At 44.9% G+C, this 19,905-nt stretch overlaps 1 protein-coding gene across 1 annotated transcript; it reads right to left on the bottom strand.

The window, feature by feature from the left end:
* Positions 1-12,091: 12,091 nt before the first annotated feature.
* LOC121558045 (fibrinogen alpha chain) lies at positions 12,092-19,689 on the bottom strand. The gene is made up of 6 exons (XM_041871527.2): positions 19,621-19,689; positions 18,286-18,402; positions 15,696-15,879; positions 15,340-15,485; positions 14,518-14,714; positions 12,092-13,761 (listed from the first exon to the last, which is right to left on the bottom strand). Exons 1-6 carry the CDS (start codon positions 19,672-19,674, stop codon positions 13,035-13,037), a joined length of 1,425 nt encoding a protein of 474 aa, XP_041727461.2. The 5' UTR covers positions 19,675-19,689; the 3' UTR covers positions 12,092-13,034.
* Between the last annotated feature and the right edge of the window lie 216 nt (positions 19,690-19,905).

Consider the following 19,905-nt stretch of genomic DNA (forward strand, 5'->3'; position numbering starts at 1 on the left):
TTTATGAACGACGATCACTGCAATCAACAGCTGCAGTGTTGCTGATTGGATTACCCATGTCGTGTAGTAGTCTGTGTGAAAGTTTATAAAGACAAAAGGCGAACACATTGAAGTATTTGATTTGGATGGATGCTTGACATGATTGAAAGGTAGGAGGATATTGTCTTATCTAAAATGTAGGTGAAACTTTGCTTCAGCATACATTTCTCTAACTTGTTATGTGTGTTTTGCGCATGGGACTCAAGCCTGGATGGACTCGTGCCTGGTTAAAACCTTATAGCTTATTGCCCAATATATTCCAAAATTCTAACTAAATGCACCATGGACATCATTTAGGAGATAAAGGTCGTGAGCACAGCGTTCCTGATCAGATCGACAATCATCTTCTAATGTATTAGTGTGGCTGTGATGCAATCTTTAGCCCACAGCATTTTCTGCTTGGTTTCCAGAGCATTGAAAAAGAGAAATGAAATGGGCTGCTACCGAGATCTGACGATGCTTCTGACAATATAGTAAAAGGCGTGTTGTGTCTGGTGCTAAAGTCTGACGTAACTGCCTGTGTGTTGTGTTTATGAGGAGCCCCCACCCGTTGTTGCATGAGCTTGCTGCTGTTTCCTCCTTGCTTGGCAGAGGTCTCAGATTGTGAACCCGCGACCCCAAATGTATCACATAAAATGTATATGCCATATTTACATTTTAGCAGACGCTCTTATCCAGAGCGACTTATTATATATATATTTTTTTTTTTTCATACTGGCCCCCTGTGGGAATCGAACCCACAACTCTACCAATATCCCTGCCGGCCATTCCCTCCCCTACCCTGGGCCAATTGTGCGCCACCCCATGGGTCTCCCGGTCGCGGCCGGCTACGACAGAGCCTGGATTCGAACCAGGATCTCTAGTGGCACAGCGATGCAGTGCCTTAGACCACTGCGCCACTCAGGATATCTCACAATCGATTGGACTTTCCCCAGTGTAGTATTTTTGCTGTTACAGAATGTATATTTTTTTCGTAGATTTGCTTTATTCCACAAAGAGTAGGGGGTGTATAACCCAGTGACGTACCTATAGCTCTACCTCGGTTTAGGGACATGGACACGTTTTCCCCCGGAGTGAGAGAGGTGCACACTTTGACAGACAGGTCCAACAACGAGTCAGAGGGCTTTGGGGACATGGACACGTTTTTTGAAACGTTCTAGAACGCCTGTTTCTCTCTGTTCCTGTCTCCCCTTCAGAACCCAGGCATTCAGTTTCTTCTAGAACCTCTTCTAGAACCACCTGGTTCTGTTCTAGGTCCTCAAGCTTAGTCAGGAGTTAAGTCTGGACGATTGGGGGATGGTTGTGCAGCCGGTCTACGACATCCACCGGCTGTAGTGTGATCTTAAGGATGTCCTTAACAGGAGACTTCTTTTTGAAGCGACCGGTAGCTGTCGTGGTCGATATGGAAAGCAAAGGTCCCCATTGCACGATCCTTGACCTGACCGCAGTTTGATGTCAACACAGGGTATACAGAGACACCCTATTCCCTACAGAGTGCTCTGGGGCCAACATGGATCAGTGAGTGTTGATTTATCAAGCACCTGAGTGCTGATTTAGGATCAGTTTAGCCTTTTACATCACAATTAATATGATTCAATGGAGAGAGGTGCCTGATGCATCCTGGTCAAAAAGTAGTCAACTAAGTAGTGCACTGTGTACGGAATAGGGTGCCATTTGGGATGCATCCACATGTCAACGTCCATCCAACGTCCATCCAACGTCCATCCAACGTCCATCCAACGTCCAATTTAGGGTGTAATTTGTATTTAGGATTATTGTGTGCTTGTTGACGTTTACTGCGTTGATTGATAGGAACAAGCGTTTCACTGCGCCCGCCATTGCACCTGCTGAACTGTGTACACAACCAATTAAAAAAAGTGATTTGATTTTCATCCGATGGGTTGCAGAGAAACACAGAGAGACAGCTAGGAGAGTGAACAGGTAGTCATTGACCAAGGCTTTATACTGTTAACTCTGAAGTAAACATTAAAGGGCCTTGACTGGTGGGATGAGGTAGGAAGAGATCACGTCAGTGTCCCAAATGGTACCCTGTTTCCTATCTAGTGCACTACTTTTAACCAGGCTCTGTAGAGTCAACTCTGTAAAGTAGTGCACTAGCTAGGGAATAGGGTGCCATTTGGGACACAGAAATATTACCAGTCTATCCTGGGTGACTGTGACTGCAGTGTCCTAAATTGGCACCCTATTTCAGGCTCTTTTAACCAGGCTCTGGTCTAAAGTAGTGCACTATATAGGGAATAGGGTGCCATTCTCTGGTCTAAAGTAGTGCACTATATAGGGAATAGGGTGCCATTCTCTGGTCTAAAGTAGTGCACTATATAGGGAATAGGGTGCCATTCTCTGGTCTAAATTAGTGCACTATATAGGGAATAGGGTGCCATTCTCTGGTCTAAAGTAGTGCACTAGATAGGGAATAGGGTGCCACTTGGGAAGGCACATGTTTGTCATGAGTCAAAGTTTGGTGTTGCAGAGTTTTACTCCCTCACCTGTTCTCAAAATTGGAGAAATCAATAGTCAAAAACACCATGTGTGCCAATAGGCTTAGCTATTCAACTCTCGTCTCCTATCCTCGTCTCCTATCCTCGTCTTCTATCTCCTTTCCTTATTTCCTTTCCTTATTGAGCACTGAAAGGAATTTATGGATGAATGTGATATGATGAATTTACCCTGAACACAGATTAAGCTTAGACCTGAACTCAATGGAGAATCTCCGTTGGAAGTAATTCTAAGTCTAGCCCTCTAAGTCTAACTCTTGCCTTAACTCTCTAAGTCTGACTCTTAACTTTCTAAGTGTACAGTAAATCTTAACCCTCTAAGTCTAACTCTTAACCCTCTAAGCCTGACTCTTACCTCTTGCCGGTACATGTCCTCTATCTGTTTCTGGAGCGGCTTCGTTGCTCCTTCAGTTTCTGTGACAACGCAACCAACCATTTCCTTAGCGATGTCAGGTTCCGGGCCAACTCCTCAGCGAACTCCACGTACCTCAGCTCAAATACTGTGGTCACAATCAATCAATCAGAATAGAAGATGGAAGGAAGAGTGAAGGAGAGAGAAGGAGAGTGAAGGAGAAGTGAAGGAGAGAGAAGGAGAGAGAAGGAAGAGTGAAGGAGAGAGAAGGAGAGTGAAGGAGAGAGAAGGAGAGAGAAGGAGAGAGAAGGAAGAGTGAAGGTGAGTGAAGGAGAGAGAAGGAGAGAGAAGGAAGAGTGAAGGAGAGAGAAGGAGAGAGAAGGAGAGTGAAGGAGAGAGAAGGAGAGAGAATGAGAGAGAAGGAGAGTGAAGGAGGGAGAAGGAGAGTGAAGGAAGAGTGAAGGAGAGAGAAGGAGAGTGAAGGAGAGTGAAGGAGAGAGAAGGAGAGAGAATGAGAGAGAATGAGAGATAAGGAGAGAGAAGGAGAGAGATGGAGAGAGAAGGAAGAGTGAAGGTGAGTGAAGGAGAGAGAAGGAGAGAGAAGGAAGAGTGAAGGAGAGTGAAGGAGAGAGAAGGAGAGAGAAGGAGAGTGAAGGAGAGAGAAGGAGAGAGAAGGAGAGAGAAGGAGAGTGAAGGAGAGAGAAGGAGAGTGAAGGAAGAGTGAAGGAGAGAGAAGGAGAGTGAAGGAGAGTGAAGGAGAGAGAAGGAGAGAGAATGAGAGAGAATGAGAGATAAGGAGAGAGAAGGAGAGAGATGGAGAGAGAAGGAGAGAGAAGGAGAGAGAGGAGAGTGAAGGAGGGAGAAGGAGAGAGAAGGAGGGAGAAGGAGAGAGAAGGAGAGAGAAGGAGAGAGAAGGAGAGAGAAGGAGAGAGAAGGAGAGAGAAGGGAGAGAGAAGGAGAGAGAAGGAGAAGAAAGAAAACTGAGGGAAGACGAGAGAAAAACAGATGGAAGGCTTCGATTGGAAGATATTCTAGAAAGATCTGTGGATTGGTTGATAGATGGACGGACGGACGGACAGGCAGACAGACAGACAGACAGACAGACAGACAGACAGACAGACAGACATCAATTGATGAATATATTTATTTGATTGATTAATAGATCAATTCGAGGTGTTGCCACCTACCGTGTGTCTTGACGATGGCCTTGCGGTTGATATCGTAGATGTGTTTGGTGGTCACCATGGATTCTACATGAGGTCTAACAACTTGTAATATGTTTAACAAGGTTTAATATGTTAACCAAAAAACTAAAGTCTTACGTAATTGGTCAGTTGCTCGATTAAGTTCTGGGTCCATACGTGCTAAAAGAAGAGATGAAGAGATGCTACAACGAGGAACGGAACTGGAATGAGGAGCTCCACCCTGTCTTTGCAAGTTACGGGCAGAATGTTACGGCCTATGACCTCCAACGAGCTATCAAACAGGTAAAGTGTCAATAAAGGACTAAGATCTAATCCTGGGAAAACCCAGCCGCGAACTGCTTTGTGACGCAAACCTACCAGACAAACTAAATGCCTTCAGTCCCCTGTAGCTCAGTTGGTAGAGCATGGCGCTTGCAACGCCAGGGTTGTGGGTTCGTTTCCCATGGGGGGCCAGTATGAAAATGTATGCACTCACTAACTGTAAGTCGCTCAGGATAAGAGTGTCTGCTAAATGACTAAAATGTAAAAATGTCAATGTATGCTCACTTCGAGGCAAGCAACACTGAACCATGCATGAGAGCACCAGCTGTTCCAGATGACAGTATGATCACGCTCTCCGTAGCCGATGTGAGTAAGACCTTAAAACAGGTTAACATTCACAAGGCCACAGGGCTTACCAGGACGCATACTCAAAACATGTGCTGACCAGCTGGCAAGTGTCTTCACTGATATTTTTGCCTTCCTCGATGCGAGCATAGAAGTCATTTAGCTCGTCTGGTATGTTCGCGTCACTGGGTGATAGTTTGCAAGTCCTGCCACATCCGACGAGCATCAGAGCCGGCGTAGTAGGATTCGATCTTAGTCCTGTATTGACGCTTTGCCTATTTGATTTGTGTCCCGCTCCTTGAAAGCGGCAGCATTTAGCTCAGTGCAGATGTTGCCTGTAATCCATGGCTTTTGGTACGTACGGATGCTGTGTGGACTACGTTGTCGATGCGTCCACTTCATATGCGGACCACTTCCATATTGAGCGCATCGCTGGTACTTCCTGTTTAAGTTTTTGCTTGTAAGCAGGAATTGAGAGGATGGAGTTAAGGTCAAATCTGCCAAATGGAGGGTGAGGGAGAGCTTTGTAAGAGTCTCTGTGTGTAGAGTATAGTAGAGTATAGTAGAGTAGAGTATAGTAGAGTAGAGTAGAGTAGAGTAGTGTATAGTAGAGTAAAGTAAAGTAGAGTAGAGTAGAGTAGAGTAGAGTAGAGTAGAGTAGTGTAGAGTAGAGTAGAGTAGAGTAGAGTAGAGTAGAGTAGAGTAGAGTAGAGTAGAGTAGAGTAGAGTAGAGTAGAATAGAGTAGAGTAGAGTAGAGTAGAGTATAGTATAGTAGAGTAGAGTAGAGTAGTGTATAGTAGAGTAGAGTAGAATAGAGCAGAGTAGAGTAGTGTATATTATAGTATAGTATAGTATAGTATAGTATAGTATAGTATAGTAGAGTAGAGTAGAGTAGAGTAGTGTATAGTAGAGTAGAGTAGAGTAGAGTATAGTAGAGTAGAGTAGTGTAGAGTAGAGTAGAGTAGAGTAGAGTAGTGTATAGTATAGCAGAGTAGAGTAGTGTAGAGTAGAGTAGAGTAGAGTAGAGTAGTGTATAGTATAGTATAGTATAGTATAGTAGAGTAGTGTAGAGTAGTGTAGAGTAGAGTAGAGTAGAGTAGTGTATAGTATAGTATAGTAGAATAGAGTAGAGTAGTGTATAGTAGAGTAGAGTATAGTAGAGTAGAGTATAGTAGTGTAGAGTGGAGTAGAGTAGAGTAGAGTAGAGTAGAGTAGAGTAGAGTAGAGTAGATTAGAGTAGAGTAGAGTAGAGTAGAGTAGAGTAGAGTATAGTATAGTATAGTAGTGTAGAGTAGAGTAGAGTAGAGTAGAGTAGAGTAGAGTAGTGTAGAGTAGAGTAGAGTAGAGTAGAGTAGAGTAGAGTAGAGTAGTGTATAGTATAGTATAGTATAGTAGTGTAGAGTCGAGTCGAGTCGAGTCGAGTCGAGTCGAGTAGAGTAGAGTAGAGTAGAGTAGAGTAGAGTAGAGTAGAGTAGAGTAGTGTAGTGTAGAGTAGAGTAGAGTAGAGTAGAGTAGTGTAGAGTAGAGTAGAATAGAGTAGTGTAGAGTAGAGTAGAGTAGAGTAGAGTAGAGTAGAGTAGAGTAGAGTAGAGTAGAGTAGAGTAGAGTAGAGTAGAGTAGAGTAGTGTAGAGTAGAGTAGAGTAGAGTAGAGTAGAGTATAGTAGTGTATAGTAGAGTAGAGTAGAGTAGAGTAGGGTAGAGTAGTGTAGTGTAGAGTAGAGTAGAGTAGAGTAGAGTAGAGTAGAGTAGAGTAGAGTAGAGTAGAGTAGAGTAGAGTAGTGTATAGTAGAGTAGTGTAGAATAGAGTATAGTAGAGTAGTGTAGAGTAGAGTAGAGTAGAGTAGAGTAGTGTAGAGTAGAATAGAGTATAGTAGAGTAGAGTAGAGTAGAGTAGAGTAGTGTAGAGTAGAGTAGAGTAGAGTAGAGTAGAGTAGAGTAGTGTATAGTATAGTATAGTAGAGTAGAGTAGAGTAGAGTAGAGTAGAGTAGAGTAGTGTAGTGTAGAGTATAGTAGAGTAGAGTAGAGTAGAGTAGATTAGTGTAGAGTAGAGTAGAGTAGAGTAGTGTATAGTATAGTATAGTAGAGTAGAGTAGTGTATAGTATAGTAGAGTAGAGTAGAGTAGTGTAGAGTAGAGTAGAGTAGAGTAGAGTAGTGTAGAGTAGAGTAGAGTAGAGTAGTGTAGAGTAGAGTAGAGTAGAGTAGAGTAGAGTAGAGTAGTGTATAGTATAGTATAGTATAGTATAGTAGAGTAGAGTAGAGTAGAGTAGAGTAGTGTAGTGTAGTGTAGAGTATAGTTAGAGTAGAGTAGAGTAGAGTAGAGTAGAGTAGAGTATAGTAGTGTATAGTAGAGTAGAGTAGAGTAGTGTAGAGTAGAGTAGAGTAGTGTAGAGTAGAGTAGAGTAGAGTAGAGTAGAGTAGAGTAGAGTAGAGTAGAGTAGAGTAGAGTAGTGTAGAGTAGAATAGAGTATAGTAGAGTAGTGTATAGTAGAGTAGAGTCTACAGGTTTTTTCGCCTCTAGTTGCACAGGAGACATGCTGCTAGAAATGAGGTAAAACGGATTTAAGTTTCCCTGTAATAAAATCCCTGGCCACTAGGAGCGCTGCCTCTGGGTGAGCATTTTCTTGTTTTCTTATGGCCTTATACAGCTCATTGTGTGTTGTCTTAGTGCCAGCATCGGTTTGTGGAGGTAAATAGACAGCTATGAAAAATATAGATGAAAACTCTCTTGGTAAATAGTGTGTTCTACAGCTTATTGTGAGGTACTCAGGCGAGCAGAACCTCGAGACTTCCTTAATATTAGAGATTGCGCACCAACCTTTGTTGACAAAGACTTACAGCTGTAATCGCTGCCAAAGGTGTTTTTATAAAAGTATTGACTGATGGGGTGTGAATACTTATGTAAACAAAGATATTTCTGTATTTTATTTTCAATACATTTGCAAACATTTCTAAAAACATGTTTTCACTTTGTCATTATGGGGTATTGTGTGTAGATGGGTGATTTAAAAAAAATAAAATCAATTTTGAATTCAGTCTGTAACACAACAAAATGTGGAATAAGTCAAGAATACTTCATGAATAGCTTTTGGTACAATGTAAAAAGGACACTGCATGTATTGTATTATACTGTCTTAAATAATGTAATTTAAATCATAATCACTTAGGATCTCACTTGGTGAAGGCCACAGGACTGAACATGTATCAATTCAACAACCATGCCTGTCATTACCAAACATCGTCATGGGTAACAATGGGTACCGGTAACAACAAAAAGTTAAAATCGAAAGGCACCCTGGGAAATATGCAAATGACCTACTGGGGAAAAAACTGGTTGAATCAATGTTGCTTCCATGTCAACCCAAAAAAATCAATGCGATGACGTTGAAACAACGTGCAAAAAGTCATCAACGGGCATTTAGTCTTCTTTTCACTCAGCTTTTAACCTAAATCCAATGACATGGTGCATTTTTTTGTTGATTTCACTTCGAATTCACGTTAGTTGACGACTCAACCAAATGTAAATCAAAACAAGACATTGAACTGTGCCCATTGGGATATTTGCATAAAATAAGGTGTTGAGTGTGTGTGGTTTTTCAAAGAACCATATCATTTAAGGTTCTTCAGAGAACCTAAAATGATTCCCCCCATGGGAAGAACCATATATGGTTCCAACTCAAACTTTTATTTTTAAGAACGTACAGTGAACACAGAACAAGCCTACTCACGGAACAAGATCCCACAAACCACTAGTGCCAACAGGCTGCCTAAGTATGATCCCCAATCAGAGACAACGAGCGACAGCTGCCTCTGATTGGGAACCACCCGGCCATCCTAGATCTACACCTAATAGATCATTCACGTAGATATACACAACATAGAATATTCACACCCTGACTCAACATATAAGAGTCCCCTGAGTCAGGGCGAGACAAGCAGAGGTAACTCTGGGTCTTCCTTTCCAGTGGCGGTCCTCATGAGAGCCAGTTTCATCATAGTGCTTGATAGTTTTTGCGACTGCACTTGAAGAAACTTTCAAAGTTCTTGACATATTCCGGATTGACTGACCTTCATTTCTTAAAGTAATGATGGACTGTCGTTTCTCTTTGCTTATTTGAGCTGTTCTTGACATAATATGGACTTGGTCTTTTACCAAATAGGTCTATCTTCTGTATACCCCCTCTACCTTGTCACAACACAACTGATTGGCTCAAACGCATTAAGAAGGAAAGAAATTCCACAAATTAACTTTTAAGAACAGGCACACCTGTTAATTGAAATGCATTCCAGGTGACTACCTCATGAAGCTGGTTAAGAGAATGCCAAGAGTGTGCAAAGCTGTCATCAGGGCAAAGGTTGGCTACCTTGAAGAATCTCAAATCTCAAATATATTTTGATTTGTTTAACACTTTTTTGGTTACTACATGATTCCATATGTGTTATTTCATAGTGTTGATGTCTTCACTATTATTCTACAATGTAGAAAATAGTAAAAATAAAGAAAAATCCTTGAAAGAGTAGGTGTGTCCAAACTTTTGACTGGTACTGTACACATATGGCTAGCTGAGAGACAAGGCAAGAAGGGCCTTCTATGCCATCAAAAAGAACATTAAAGTTGACATACCAATTAGGATCTGGCTAAAAATACTTGAATCAGTTATAGAACCCATTGCCCTTTATGGTTGTGAGGTCTGGGGTCCGCTCACCAACCAAGGATGTACATATATGGCGTGAGTTTGGCTAGCTATATTAGCTATGTTGTGAGCGAGTGTATGTGTTAGCCTCTTTAACATTATCAATACACTGCAACACACAACAATACACTGCAACACACTGCAACACACAACAACACACTGCAACACACTGCAACACACTGCAACACACAACAACACACAGCAACACAACACACACATTAAACACACTAATCTCAGTTACCCAGAAGTAAAAATGTCTCGCGAAAGTTTGTAATTTCCTGTTTTACTTCCGGCGGGAAATGCCGTTAACAATTGTGATTACCTTTGTGCAAAGGAAGCGAAGTCTCCTCCATCGCAAATGGAAACTCTCGGCCAAACCCTTCCTTTCCGCTAATTTCACCCGTGTTTATCATGGCCAAAAATGACATTTTTGTTTTCATCAAATTTTAAGATATAGCCAATTTTGAGTTTGTAGCTGTGGAAACTAGTGGAAACTGTTTATCATCCGCACAGGGGCTTGAAAATCACTGCACAGGTTTAAGCAATACCTTCACCCAATCCAAATCCGTCCAATCAATACCTTCACCCAATCCAAATCCGTCCAATCAATACCTTCACCCAATCCAAATCCGTCCAATCAATACCTTCACCCAATCCAAATCCGTCCAATCAATACCTTCACCCAATCCAAATCCGTCCAATCAATACCTTCACCCAATCCAAATCCGTCCAATCAACAATGAAAACCCCAAACCAGGAACTACTGCTGCTCGTAATCACATCATTCTACGTGAGCCTTGACAGATTCTCGCCGTTTCTGTCCACGTGAATCTGTCCACAAGAGATTACACACAAGCACACGCACACACACACACACACACATGCACACATGCACACAGGCACACACACACACGCACACATACACACGCACACGCACGCACAGTGTTGTATAACTAACCTTGTGGGGACACACAATACAACCTAAACCTAACCCTAACCCTAACCCTAACCTTAACCCTAACCCTAACCCAAAAACCTAACCTTAAATTGGTCACATTTTTGTTCGTTTACTATTCTTGTGGGGACTTCAAGTATAGTTAAACACATCCACGATACACGCACACACACGCACGGGGGCGCAATGAGAGTTATTTAAGATACTTTTCAAAGAGGTAGGGTTTCAATTGAGCATTAGTATTTTGAGGCATTTTGATCAATGTTTTTTGGCTTAGAACCCAGTCTAAACATGCCCAGGGGTACCAGGGATACTCACGTTGAACCATATGATGTATTTCATAAGATTGAAATACTATGATAGTGCTTCACCAATGATTGATTCAGTCAATATTAGCTGTGTGCTAATCGTTGGGGTGAATGTCACATAGCTGACAGAGAACAGAGGTCAGTCAACTATCCACGTTGACGCCGAACTGACTAGACCTGCACACTATTCGGCTTTTCCGTGCCATTGAAGTTCTAAATGTCAAACCTGAACCCATTTCTGATTTAAATAAATATTATTCTTGTTTGTTATGATAGATTATTATAGATTATATGCGATTTAGCAGACACTTTTATCCAAAGCGATTTACAGTCATGCGTGCATACATTTTTATTTATCGTATGGGGTGGTCCCGGGGATCGAACCCACTACCCTGGCGTTACAAGCGCCGTGCTCTACCAGCTGAGCTACAGAGGACCACATATATTATTATATGTTCTTAATATTTCTTATAAACAGTATATATTATTATATATGTTCTTATAAGGGGAAAGAACAAGAGTGTTTCATTTATTGTTGTTAAAGACAGCTCAGTGGCTGATGATTGGGCGTTTTCTGCCTTTGTCTACGAGGTGCTGAATGCAGAACTGTGTGAGAGACAAATAAGACACAATCACTATAATAATAATAATAATAATAATAATAATAATAATAATAATAATAATAATAATAATATATCTAAATATAGCTACAATAATACACAGCCCACATCTGACTGATCATAACATGGGTATATAAATATATATTATATATAGTATATAAATTCTAACTTCTGCTTCAGTCTGAATTCTCACTTAGTCATGCATTTATGTCACTGGGAGACTAAGGAAGTTTATTTATTACCCCCATTAGGTTCAGTTTAATATACTCCAGTGTGTATCATATTATATCCCCAATGTCTATATATTCTCAATGTATAAGCCTATACCATAATGAGGACTATAAAGCTTTCTATTGACATTTCATATTATTAACTCTTATCTGTTATTCATATTGTGATTGATTTCTGTTTAAACTATAAAATATAACTTTTTCACACTAACTTTTGACTGATTGTAAATAAATTAAATAAATAAATTGGTCATTTAGCAGACGCTCTTATCCAGAGCGACTTACAGGAGCAATTAGGGTTAAGTGCCTTGCTCAAGGGCACATCGACAGATTTTCCACCTAGTCGGCTCGGGGATTAGAACCAGCGACCTTTCGGTTACTGGTACAACGCTCTTAACCACTAAGCTACCTGCCGCCCCCCAAGAGACATGAACATAAAGAATAATATAATAATAATAATAATAATAATAATATAATTATTTTATTATTATTATTATTATTATTATAATTATTATAATTATTATAATATTAAAATACATTTAAACATACAACCCAAACCATGAAGTTGAAGTGAACACATCTTTATTGTTTGATCAGTAGCTCGGTTTAGACGTTCTAACAGAAGTTCTAACGTAGTTCTTAGAACCCCTTCTGTTCTTAGAACAGCTATTTGAACATTAGCAGTACATGGTGGGTTCAGAGGTTACCCGGTTGTTTGTTTTTACATGAACATTCAGTGCATTGACATCATTCACAGGGTCAGAAAAAACACAGTCACATTTAATCATCTACTCACAGAATCAACAGTCAGCAATAGCTCTCTCTCTCTCTCCACCTCTTTCTTTCTTTCTTTCTTTCTTTCTTTCTTTCTTTCTTTCTTTCTTTCTTTCTTTCTTTCTTTCTTTCTTTCTTTCTTTCTTTCTTTCTTTCTTTCTTTCTTTCTCTACCCTCAGTTGCCATCCTCCTAAGTCAGAAGATGGAGATGCTTTAAACCCAGCCATACCTCCCCTTTCCCCCTCTGAACCCCTTCTGGTAGTCAGCCCAGGAGCGGTTGAGAAAACAGTAATATGTATAGTACAGCATATCTTATACAGTATCTCTGTAACGTTTCATACAATTTGTTCGATTTTTTTATTACCACAAAAAAATCATATGAGCAATGGCTGAACTACCTTACAAATCTTTATTAATTAGGCTACTGTTGATCATATTCTGGGATTTGCTTTGAGCTATGACAAAAATAGCAATGTTTCACTTCTCACTGCTAGCTATGACGCTAAGAGCTGCTGGCTAAGAAGCTCACTGCTAACGGCCGCTAGGCTAAGGTGCTAATTGCTAATGTCAGTTTGGCTAAGGTGCTAATGGAGGCTAACATGCTAATTGCCACTAGGCTAAGATACTAACAGTGGCTAACAGCGGCTAGCTAGGTGAAATGGTGGGCAGTTATTCCAGGTCAGATGTACCTTTTCCCACATTATCTGCCTGCCGCTTGGCCCGGACGCTAGTTTTCACGCTGTGGGCGTGGAAATCCGGGACATCGTCTTCCGTGTTCCCATGCAGAAACACTCCAAGATCCATTCCGAATGGATCACCTTCGAAACCGTTGACGGTGCCGCCGGTCTTGGTGCTGGTGAGGAGGCTACTGCCTCCCTTGGTACTGCCGTGGCTCGTGGTTTTGGTGAATGAGGAGGAGGAAGAGGAGGAAGAGGAAGAAGAGAGGGATGGGAAGAATTCCCCATCCCTCCTCCTCCTCCTCCACCGCCAAGCTTCATTGACTCACAGCCGGGTCCGCTCAAAACTTCCTCGACGCGTTCCACCGGCCCGTCCTTCGTATGCACTGTCGTCTTCCTAATTGTCTTGGTACAGCTCGACGTCGTCATGGTCTGGTGACCGGTAGAGGTGAACTCTCCGCCTCCGAGACTCCCCAGCCCTACGCCAAGTCCACCCATCCCCTTAAAGAAATCCCCGTCTCCATCCCCCCTTGTCCCCCCACCACCACCCAGCTCTGTGATCGTTTTCTTCGGCCAGTCCTTCGACCCCAACCCCAATCCCGTCGACGAACTCGATGACGATGAAGACCCTGAAGTCGAAGGATTGAAATGCGTACCCGGGACCTTGCTGACAGTGGCGGCAGACGAAGCGCTCGACCCCTCGGCCTCCAAGGTCAGCTTCACGCTCTTCACCTCCGGGAAGAAATCCTGCTTCTGCTCCTCTGCCAGGCTAGACTTGTATTTGCTGAGAGGGGGCATGGGGAGAAGGGGATGGGAAAGGAGAGGAGAAAGGAGGGAGGAGAAAGGAGAGGAGAGGAGAGGAGAGAGAGGAGAAGAGGAGAAGGGAGGCGGGAGAAGATTAAGGGGGAGAAGGAGAAGGGAGGGGGAGAGGAGAGGAGGAGAGGAGAGGAGAGGAGAGGAGAGGAGAGGAGAGGAGAGGAGAGGAGAGGAGAGGAGAGGAGAGGAGAGGAGAGGAGAGGAGAGGAGAGAGAGGAGAGGAGAGGAGGGAGAGGAGGGGAGGAGGGAGGGAGGGGAGGGAGAGGAGAGGGAGAGGAGAGGAGAGGAGAGGAGAGGAGAGGAGAGGAAAGGAAAGGAAAGGAAAGGAAAAGGGAAAGGAAAGGAAAGGAAAGGAAAGGAAAGGAAAGGGAAAGGAGAAGGGAGGGAGGGAGGGAGGGAGGGAGGGAGGGAGGGAGGGAGGGAGGGAGGGAGGGAGGAGAGGAGAGAGGAGAGGAGAGGAGAGGAGAGGAGAGGAGAGGAGAGGAGAGGGAGAGGAGAGGAGAGGAGAGGAGAGGAGAGGAGAAGGGAGGGAGGGAGGGAGGGAGGAGAGGAGAGGAGAGGAGAGGAGAGGAGAGGAGAGGAGAGGAGAGGAGAGGAGAGGAGAGGAGAGGAGAGGAGAGGAGAGGAGAGGAGAGGAGAGGAGAGGAGAGAAAAAGGTCATCATCATCATCAGAGAGGTCATCATCTTCTTCATCATCAGCAGCAGCTTCATCCTCCTCCTCACCTGTCGACCACGACGTCTTTAAGCGGGCGGCTCTTCATGACGTGCAGCGAACCGACGGTCTCAACAGACTGAACGCTCTGGGCTTCTAGCTGGTCAATCTGCTTGTCCAGGGCCATGTAGGATTCTTTATCAACGGAGAACTCAGCATAGCCCTTACAAGATCCCTTACAGGAGCGCAGCTTGATGTCAATGTCCACCTGGGAGAGGGGGAGACAGGGGAAGAAGGGAGGGGGGAGGCAGACGGGTTAGAGGAGTGATATTTCAGATCTCTTAAACCAGAGGAATAGCACCAAGGGTACTGAATACATAGGTAGAAACACTCTCTGTGGAAAGAGAGTGACTGTCTCCTCAGCTTTAATGTTCAGGTATATATATTCATATTTATGTTGTATTATACAGGGTGCATCTGTTAAAGAGACCTAGGTCTCAATATGTCTTCACTGGTATCTGACCCTGGTCTTCATCACCACCAATCTTAATCTTAATCACTAATCTTAATCTCACCTCCAGTCTCTGCATCTCTATAACGTCTACGGGATCGGTGTCCCTAATCTCACCTCCAGTCTCTGCATCTCTATAACGTCTACGGGATCGGTGTCCCTAATCTCACCTCCAGTCTCTGCATCTCTATAACGTCTACGGGATCGGTGTCCCTAATCTCACCTCCAGTCTCTGCATCTCTATAACGTCTACGGGATCGGTGTCCCTAATCTCACCTCCAGTCTCTGCATCTCTATAACGTCTACGGGATCGGTGTCCCTAATCTCACCTCCAGTCTCTGCATCTCTATAACGTCTACGGGATCGGTGCCCCTAATCTCACCTCCAGTCTCTGCATCTCTATAACTTGGTCTTTGATGCTGGTCTTCAGAGCGTTGAGGATCCTCAGCTGGCGGTCTATCTTGATCTTGATGTCAACAATCCTCTGACGGAGACGTTCAGCCAGGTCATAGAAGCTGTTGTCATTACCTGTTGGGACAGGAGGGAGAGAGGGATGGTTAAGATTGATATAGATAGATAGATATATAGATAGAGAGAGAGAGAGAGAGAGAGAGAGAGAGAGAGAGAGAGAGAGAGAGAGAGAGAGAGAGAGAGAGAGAGAGAGAGAGAGAGAGAGAGAGAGAGAGAGAGAGAGAACTAGAGCATGTAAACCAATAATATCATGGTACAGTATCTCACCTGCGTTGGAGGTGAGTTTCTCCTTGAGGTAGTCATAGGTCTGTTTGGAAGCCTGGTCGGCAGAGCGGTGTTTGGCTCTGCTCTGGTCAAGGAGCTTCCTAATCTTCTCTATCTTCTTCAGCAGGGAATGGTCTGCCTTGTCTAACAGTCCCTGGATACGACAACCTGACGGGCACTTAGGACCCTGGAGAGGGGAGGGGACAGGAGAGGTGGGGAGGGGGAGGGGAGGGGACAGGAGAGGTGGGGAGAGGAGGCGAGGAGAGGAGAGGAGCAAGTTACAGTACAGGACATAGACGGAAAGCTTCCCAGATGCAAATTAAGCCTTGTCCTCAAATCCACCCCAGAGTGTATAGAAACTACTGAGACATGGAGACATGGAGACATGGAGACATGGAGACGGGGGGACATGGAGACATGGAGACAGGGGGACATGGAGACATGGAGACATGGAGACATGGAGACGGGGGGACATGGAGACAGGGGGACATGGAGACAGGAGGACATGGAGACATGGAGACAGGGAGACATGTAGACAGGGGGACATGGAGACATGGAGACAGGGGGACATGGAGACATGGAGACAGGGGGACATGGAGACATGGAGACAGGGGGGACATGGAGACATGGAGACGGGGGGACATGGAGACATGGAGACAGGGGGACATGGAGACAGGGGGACATGGAGACAGGGGGACATGGAGACATGGAGACATGGAGACATGGAGACATGGAGACATGGAGACAGGGAGACATGTAGACAGGGGGACATGGAGACGGGGGGACATGGAGACATGGAGACGGGGGAGACATGGAGACGGGGGGACATGGAGACATGGAGACAGGGGGACATGTAGACAGGGGGACATGGAGACAGGGGGACATGGAGACATGGAGACAGGGGGGACATGGAGACAGGGGGACATGGAGACAGGGGGACATGGAGACATGGAGACAGGGGGACATGGAGACATGGAGACATGGAGACGGGGGGACATGGAGACATGGAGACAGGGGGACATGGAGACAGGGGGACATGGAGACAGGGGGACATGGAGACATGGAGACATGGAGACATGGAGACATGGAGACATGGAGACAGGGAGACATGTAGACAGGGGGACATGGAGACGGGGGGACATGGAGACATGGAGACGGGGAGACATGGAGACGGGGGGACATGGAGACATGGAGACAGGGGGACATGTAGACAGGGGGACATGGAGACAGGGGGACATGGAGACATGGAGACAGGGGGACATGGAGACAGGGGGACATGGAGACAGGGGGACATGGAGACATGGAGACGGGGGGACATGGAGACATGGAGACAGGGGGACATGGAGACATGGAGACAGGGGGACATGGAGACAGGGGGACATGGAGACAGGAGGACATGGAGACATGGAGACAGGGAGACATGTAGACAGGGGGACATGGAGACATGGAGACAGGGGGACATGGAGACATGGAGACATGGAGACATGGAGACGGGGGGACATGGAGACATGGAGACAGGGGGACATGGAGACATGGAGACATGGAGACAGGGGGACATGGAGACATGGAGACAGGGGGACATGGAGACATGGAGACGGGGGGACATGGAGACATGGAGACAGGGGGACATGGAGACATGGAGACATGGAGACAGGGGGACATGGAGACAGGGGGACATGGAGACAGGAGGACATGGAGACATGGAGACAGGGAGACATGTAGACAGGGGGACATGGAGACATGGAGACAGGGGGACATGGAGACATGGAGACATGGAGACATGGAGACGGGGGGACATGGAGACATGGAGACAGGGGGACATGGAGACATGGAGACGGGGGGACATGGAGACATGGAGACAGGGGGACATGGAGACATGGAGACGGGGGGACATGGAGACATGGAGACAGGGGGACATGGAGACAGGGGGACATGGAGACAGGGGGACATGGAGACATGGAGACATGGAGACATGGAGACATGGAGACATGGAGACAGGGAGACATGTAGACAGGGGGACATGGAGACAGGGGGACATGGAGACATGGAGACGGGGAGACATGGAGACGGGGGGACATGGAGACAGATGGAAAGGGAGACAGGGGGGCAGGAAGTCAGTGAGACATGGAGAAGGGAGACAGGAACAGAGAAGACAGGGCAATGTATAAGAATCTAGAGTGAGACTTCAAATCAACGCCTAATCAAATCAACGCCTGGTCAAATCAACGCCTAATCAAATCAACGCCTAGTCAAATCCACGCCTAGTCAAATGAACACCTAATCAAATCAACGCCTAATCAAATCAACACCTAGTCAAATCAACGCCTAGTCAAAATGGATTGTGAAATTTCTGTGTGTTTCAATCAACTTGATCAAATATGAACTTGTATTAATCTAGACGTTTGAGTAACTGGTCAACCCTATGTTGACATGTTTTACAGTATTCCTATAAGGTGGGGAGAAATGGTGAGCTCACCCATCCCCAGAGCAGGATACAACTATACACACTATGTAAAATAAGACCAGAAAAATAATCTAAACATGTATTTAGGTTCTTACGACGTTTACAGTCTTCCTATAATTGAAAACGTACCCAGTCATCATCAGAGCAGAAAGGCCAATTCCTCTCCGTGGCACATTTATCAGCCTTGTAGCCATGTTCTACTGGCCTGGACCCACGAGGGTTCAATAAGGTTGCTATGTCCTCAGCCTGAGAGAGAGAGGGAGAAAGAGAGAAAAAGAGGGGGGAGAGAGAGAGAGAGAGAGGGGAGAGAGAGAGGGAGAGAGAGAGAGGGGGTGGGGGAGAAATGAAGCGAGAGAGAGAGAGAGAGAGAGAGAGAGAGAGAGAGAGAGAGAGAGAGAGAGAGAGAGAGAGAGAGAGAGAGAGAGAGAGAGAGAGAGAGAGAGAGAGAGAGAGAGAGAGAGGGAGAGAGGGGGAGAGAGAGAGGGGGAGAGAGAGGGGGGGAGAGAGAGAAAGAGGGGGGAGAGAGAGAGAGGGAGAGAGAGAGGGGGTGGGGGAGAGATTAAGCGAGAGAGAGAGAGAGAGCGAGAGAGGGGGAGAGAGAGGGGGAGAGAGAAAGAAAGAGGGGGGAGAGAGAGAGAGAGAGAGAGAGGGAGAGAGAGAGAGGGGGTGGGGGGAGAGATGAAGCGAGAGAGAGAGAGAGAGAGGGGGAGAGAGAGGGGGAGAGAGAAAGAAAGAGGGGGAGAGAGAGAGAGAGAGAGGGAGAGAGAGAGAGGGGGTGGGGGAGAGATGAAGGAGGAGAGAGAGAGAGAGAGAGAGAGAGAGAGAGAGAGAGAGAGAGAGAGAGAGAGAGAGAGAGAGAGAGAGAGAGAGAGAGAGAGAGAGAGAGAGAGAGAGAAGAGAGAGAGAGAGAAAGAGCGGGGGCGGGGGGTGGGGGAGAGAGAAAGCGAGAGAGAGAGAGAGAGAGAGAGAGAGAGAGAGAGAGAGAGGGGGAGCGAGGGGGGGAGAGAAAGAAAGAGGGGGGAGAGAGAGAGAGAGAGAGAGAGAGAGGGGGGGGAAACAGTAAACATTTCATTAATGTTACCATCTACAAGAATAAGAATACTGAATTCACTTTTTCTTTTCTTTTTTTAACTTGTGCTGAAAACATCCTTCTAGTCCTTGTCTACATGCCCCAGAAACCTGCATTTATGCTCAAAATGTCACAGTTGAATTTCCTTTTGTGTAAAAAATTATCCACACATCAAACAAGATGTCCGTTTGATCCCAGAGGATAAAGCAGTTATTAAAACACTTGTTGGGTGCTGACACATAAACAAGGATTACATACATCATGTCATCTGGAGAAAAAAAAATATATAAATCCAATCTATTATTATTATTATTAAATAAATAAATAAAGTATCATTAAACCTATTAAATTACAAATAATGATTAAATAAATAATGAATAAATATGTTATCGTACCCAAGTGGAGGCGAGGACAGACAGGCAGAAGCAGAGGATATGTAGCAGCTTCATCTCTCTCTTCTCTCTGTGTGGTGGTCCGTCTAGAATACTGTTCCCCCGGCCCTCGGAGCGTCTATATATGACTATACCTGATGACAAACCCTGGGTTAGGCCCAAATGGCACCCTATACCCTATATAGTGCACTACCCATAGGGAGACCAATAGGACTCTGGTCAAAAGTAGCGCACAATATAGGGAATAGGGGTGCCATTTGGGACGAAGCCTGAGTTAGTCACTGTTTG

This window comes from Coregonus clupeaformis, unplaced genomic scaffold (assembly GCF_020615455.1).
Source record: "Coregonus clupeaformis isolate EN_2021a unplaced genomic scaffold, ASM2061545v1 scaf1119, whole genome shotgun sequence".
Lineage (NCBI taxonomy): Eukaryota > Metazoa > Chordata > Actinopteri > Salmoniformes > Salmonidae > Coregonus > Coregonus clupeaformis.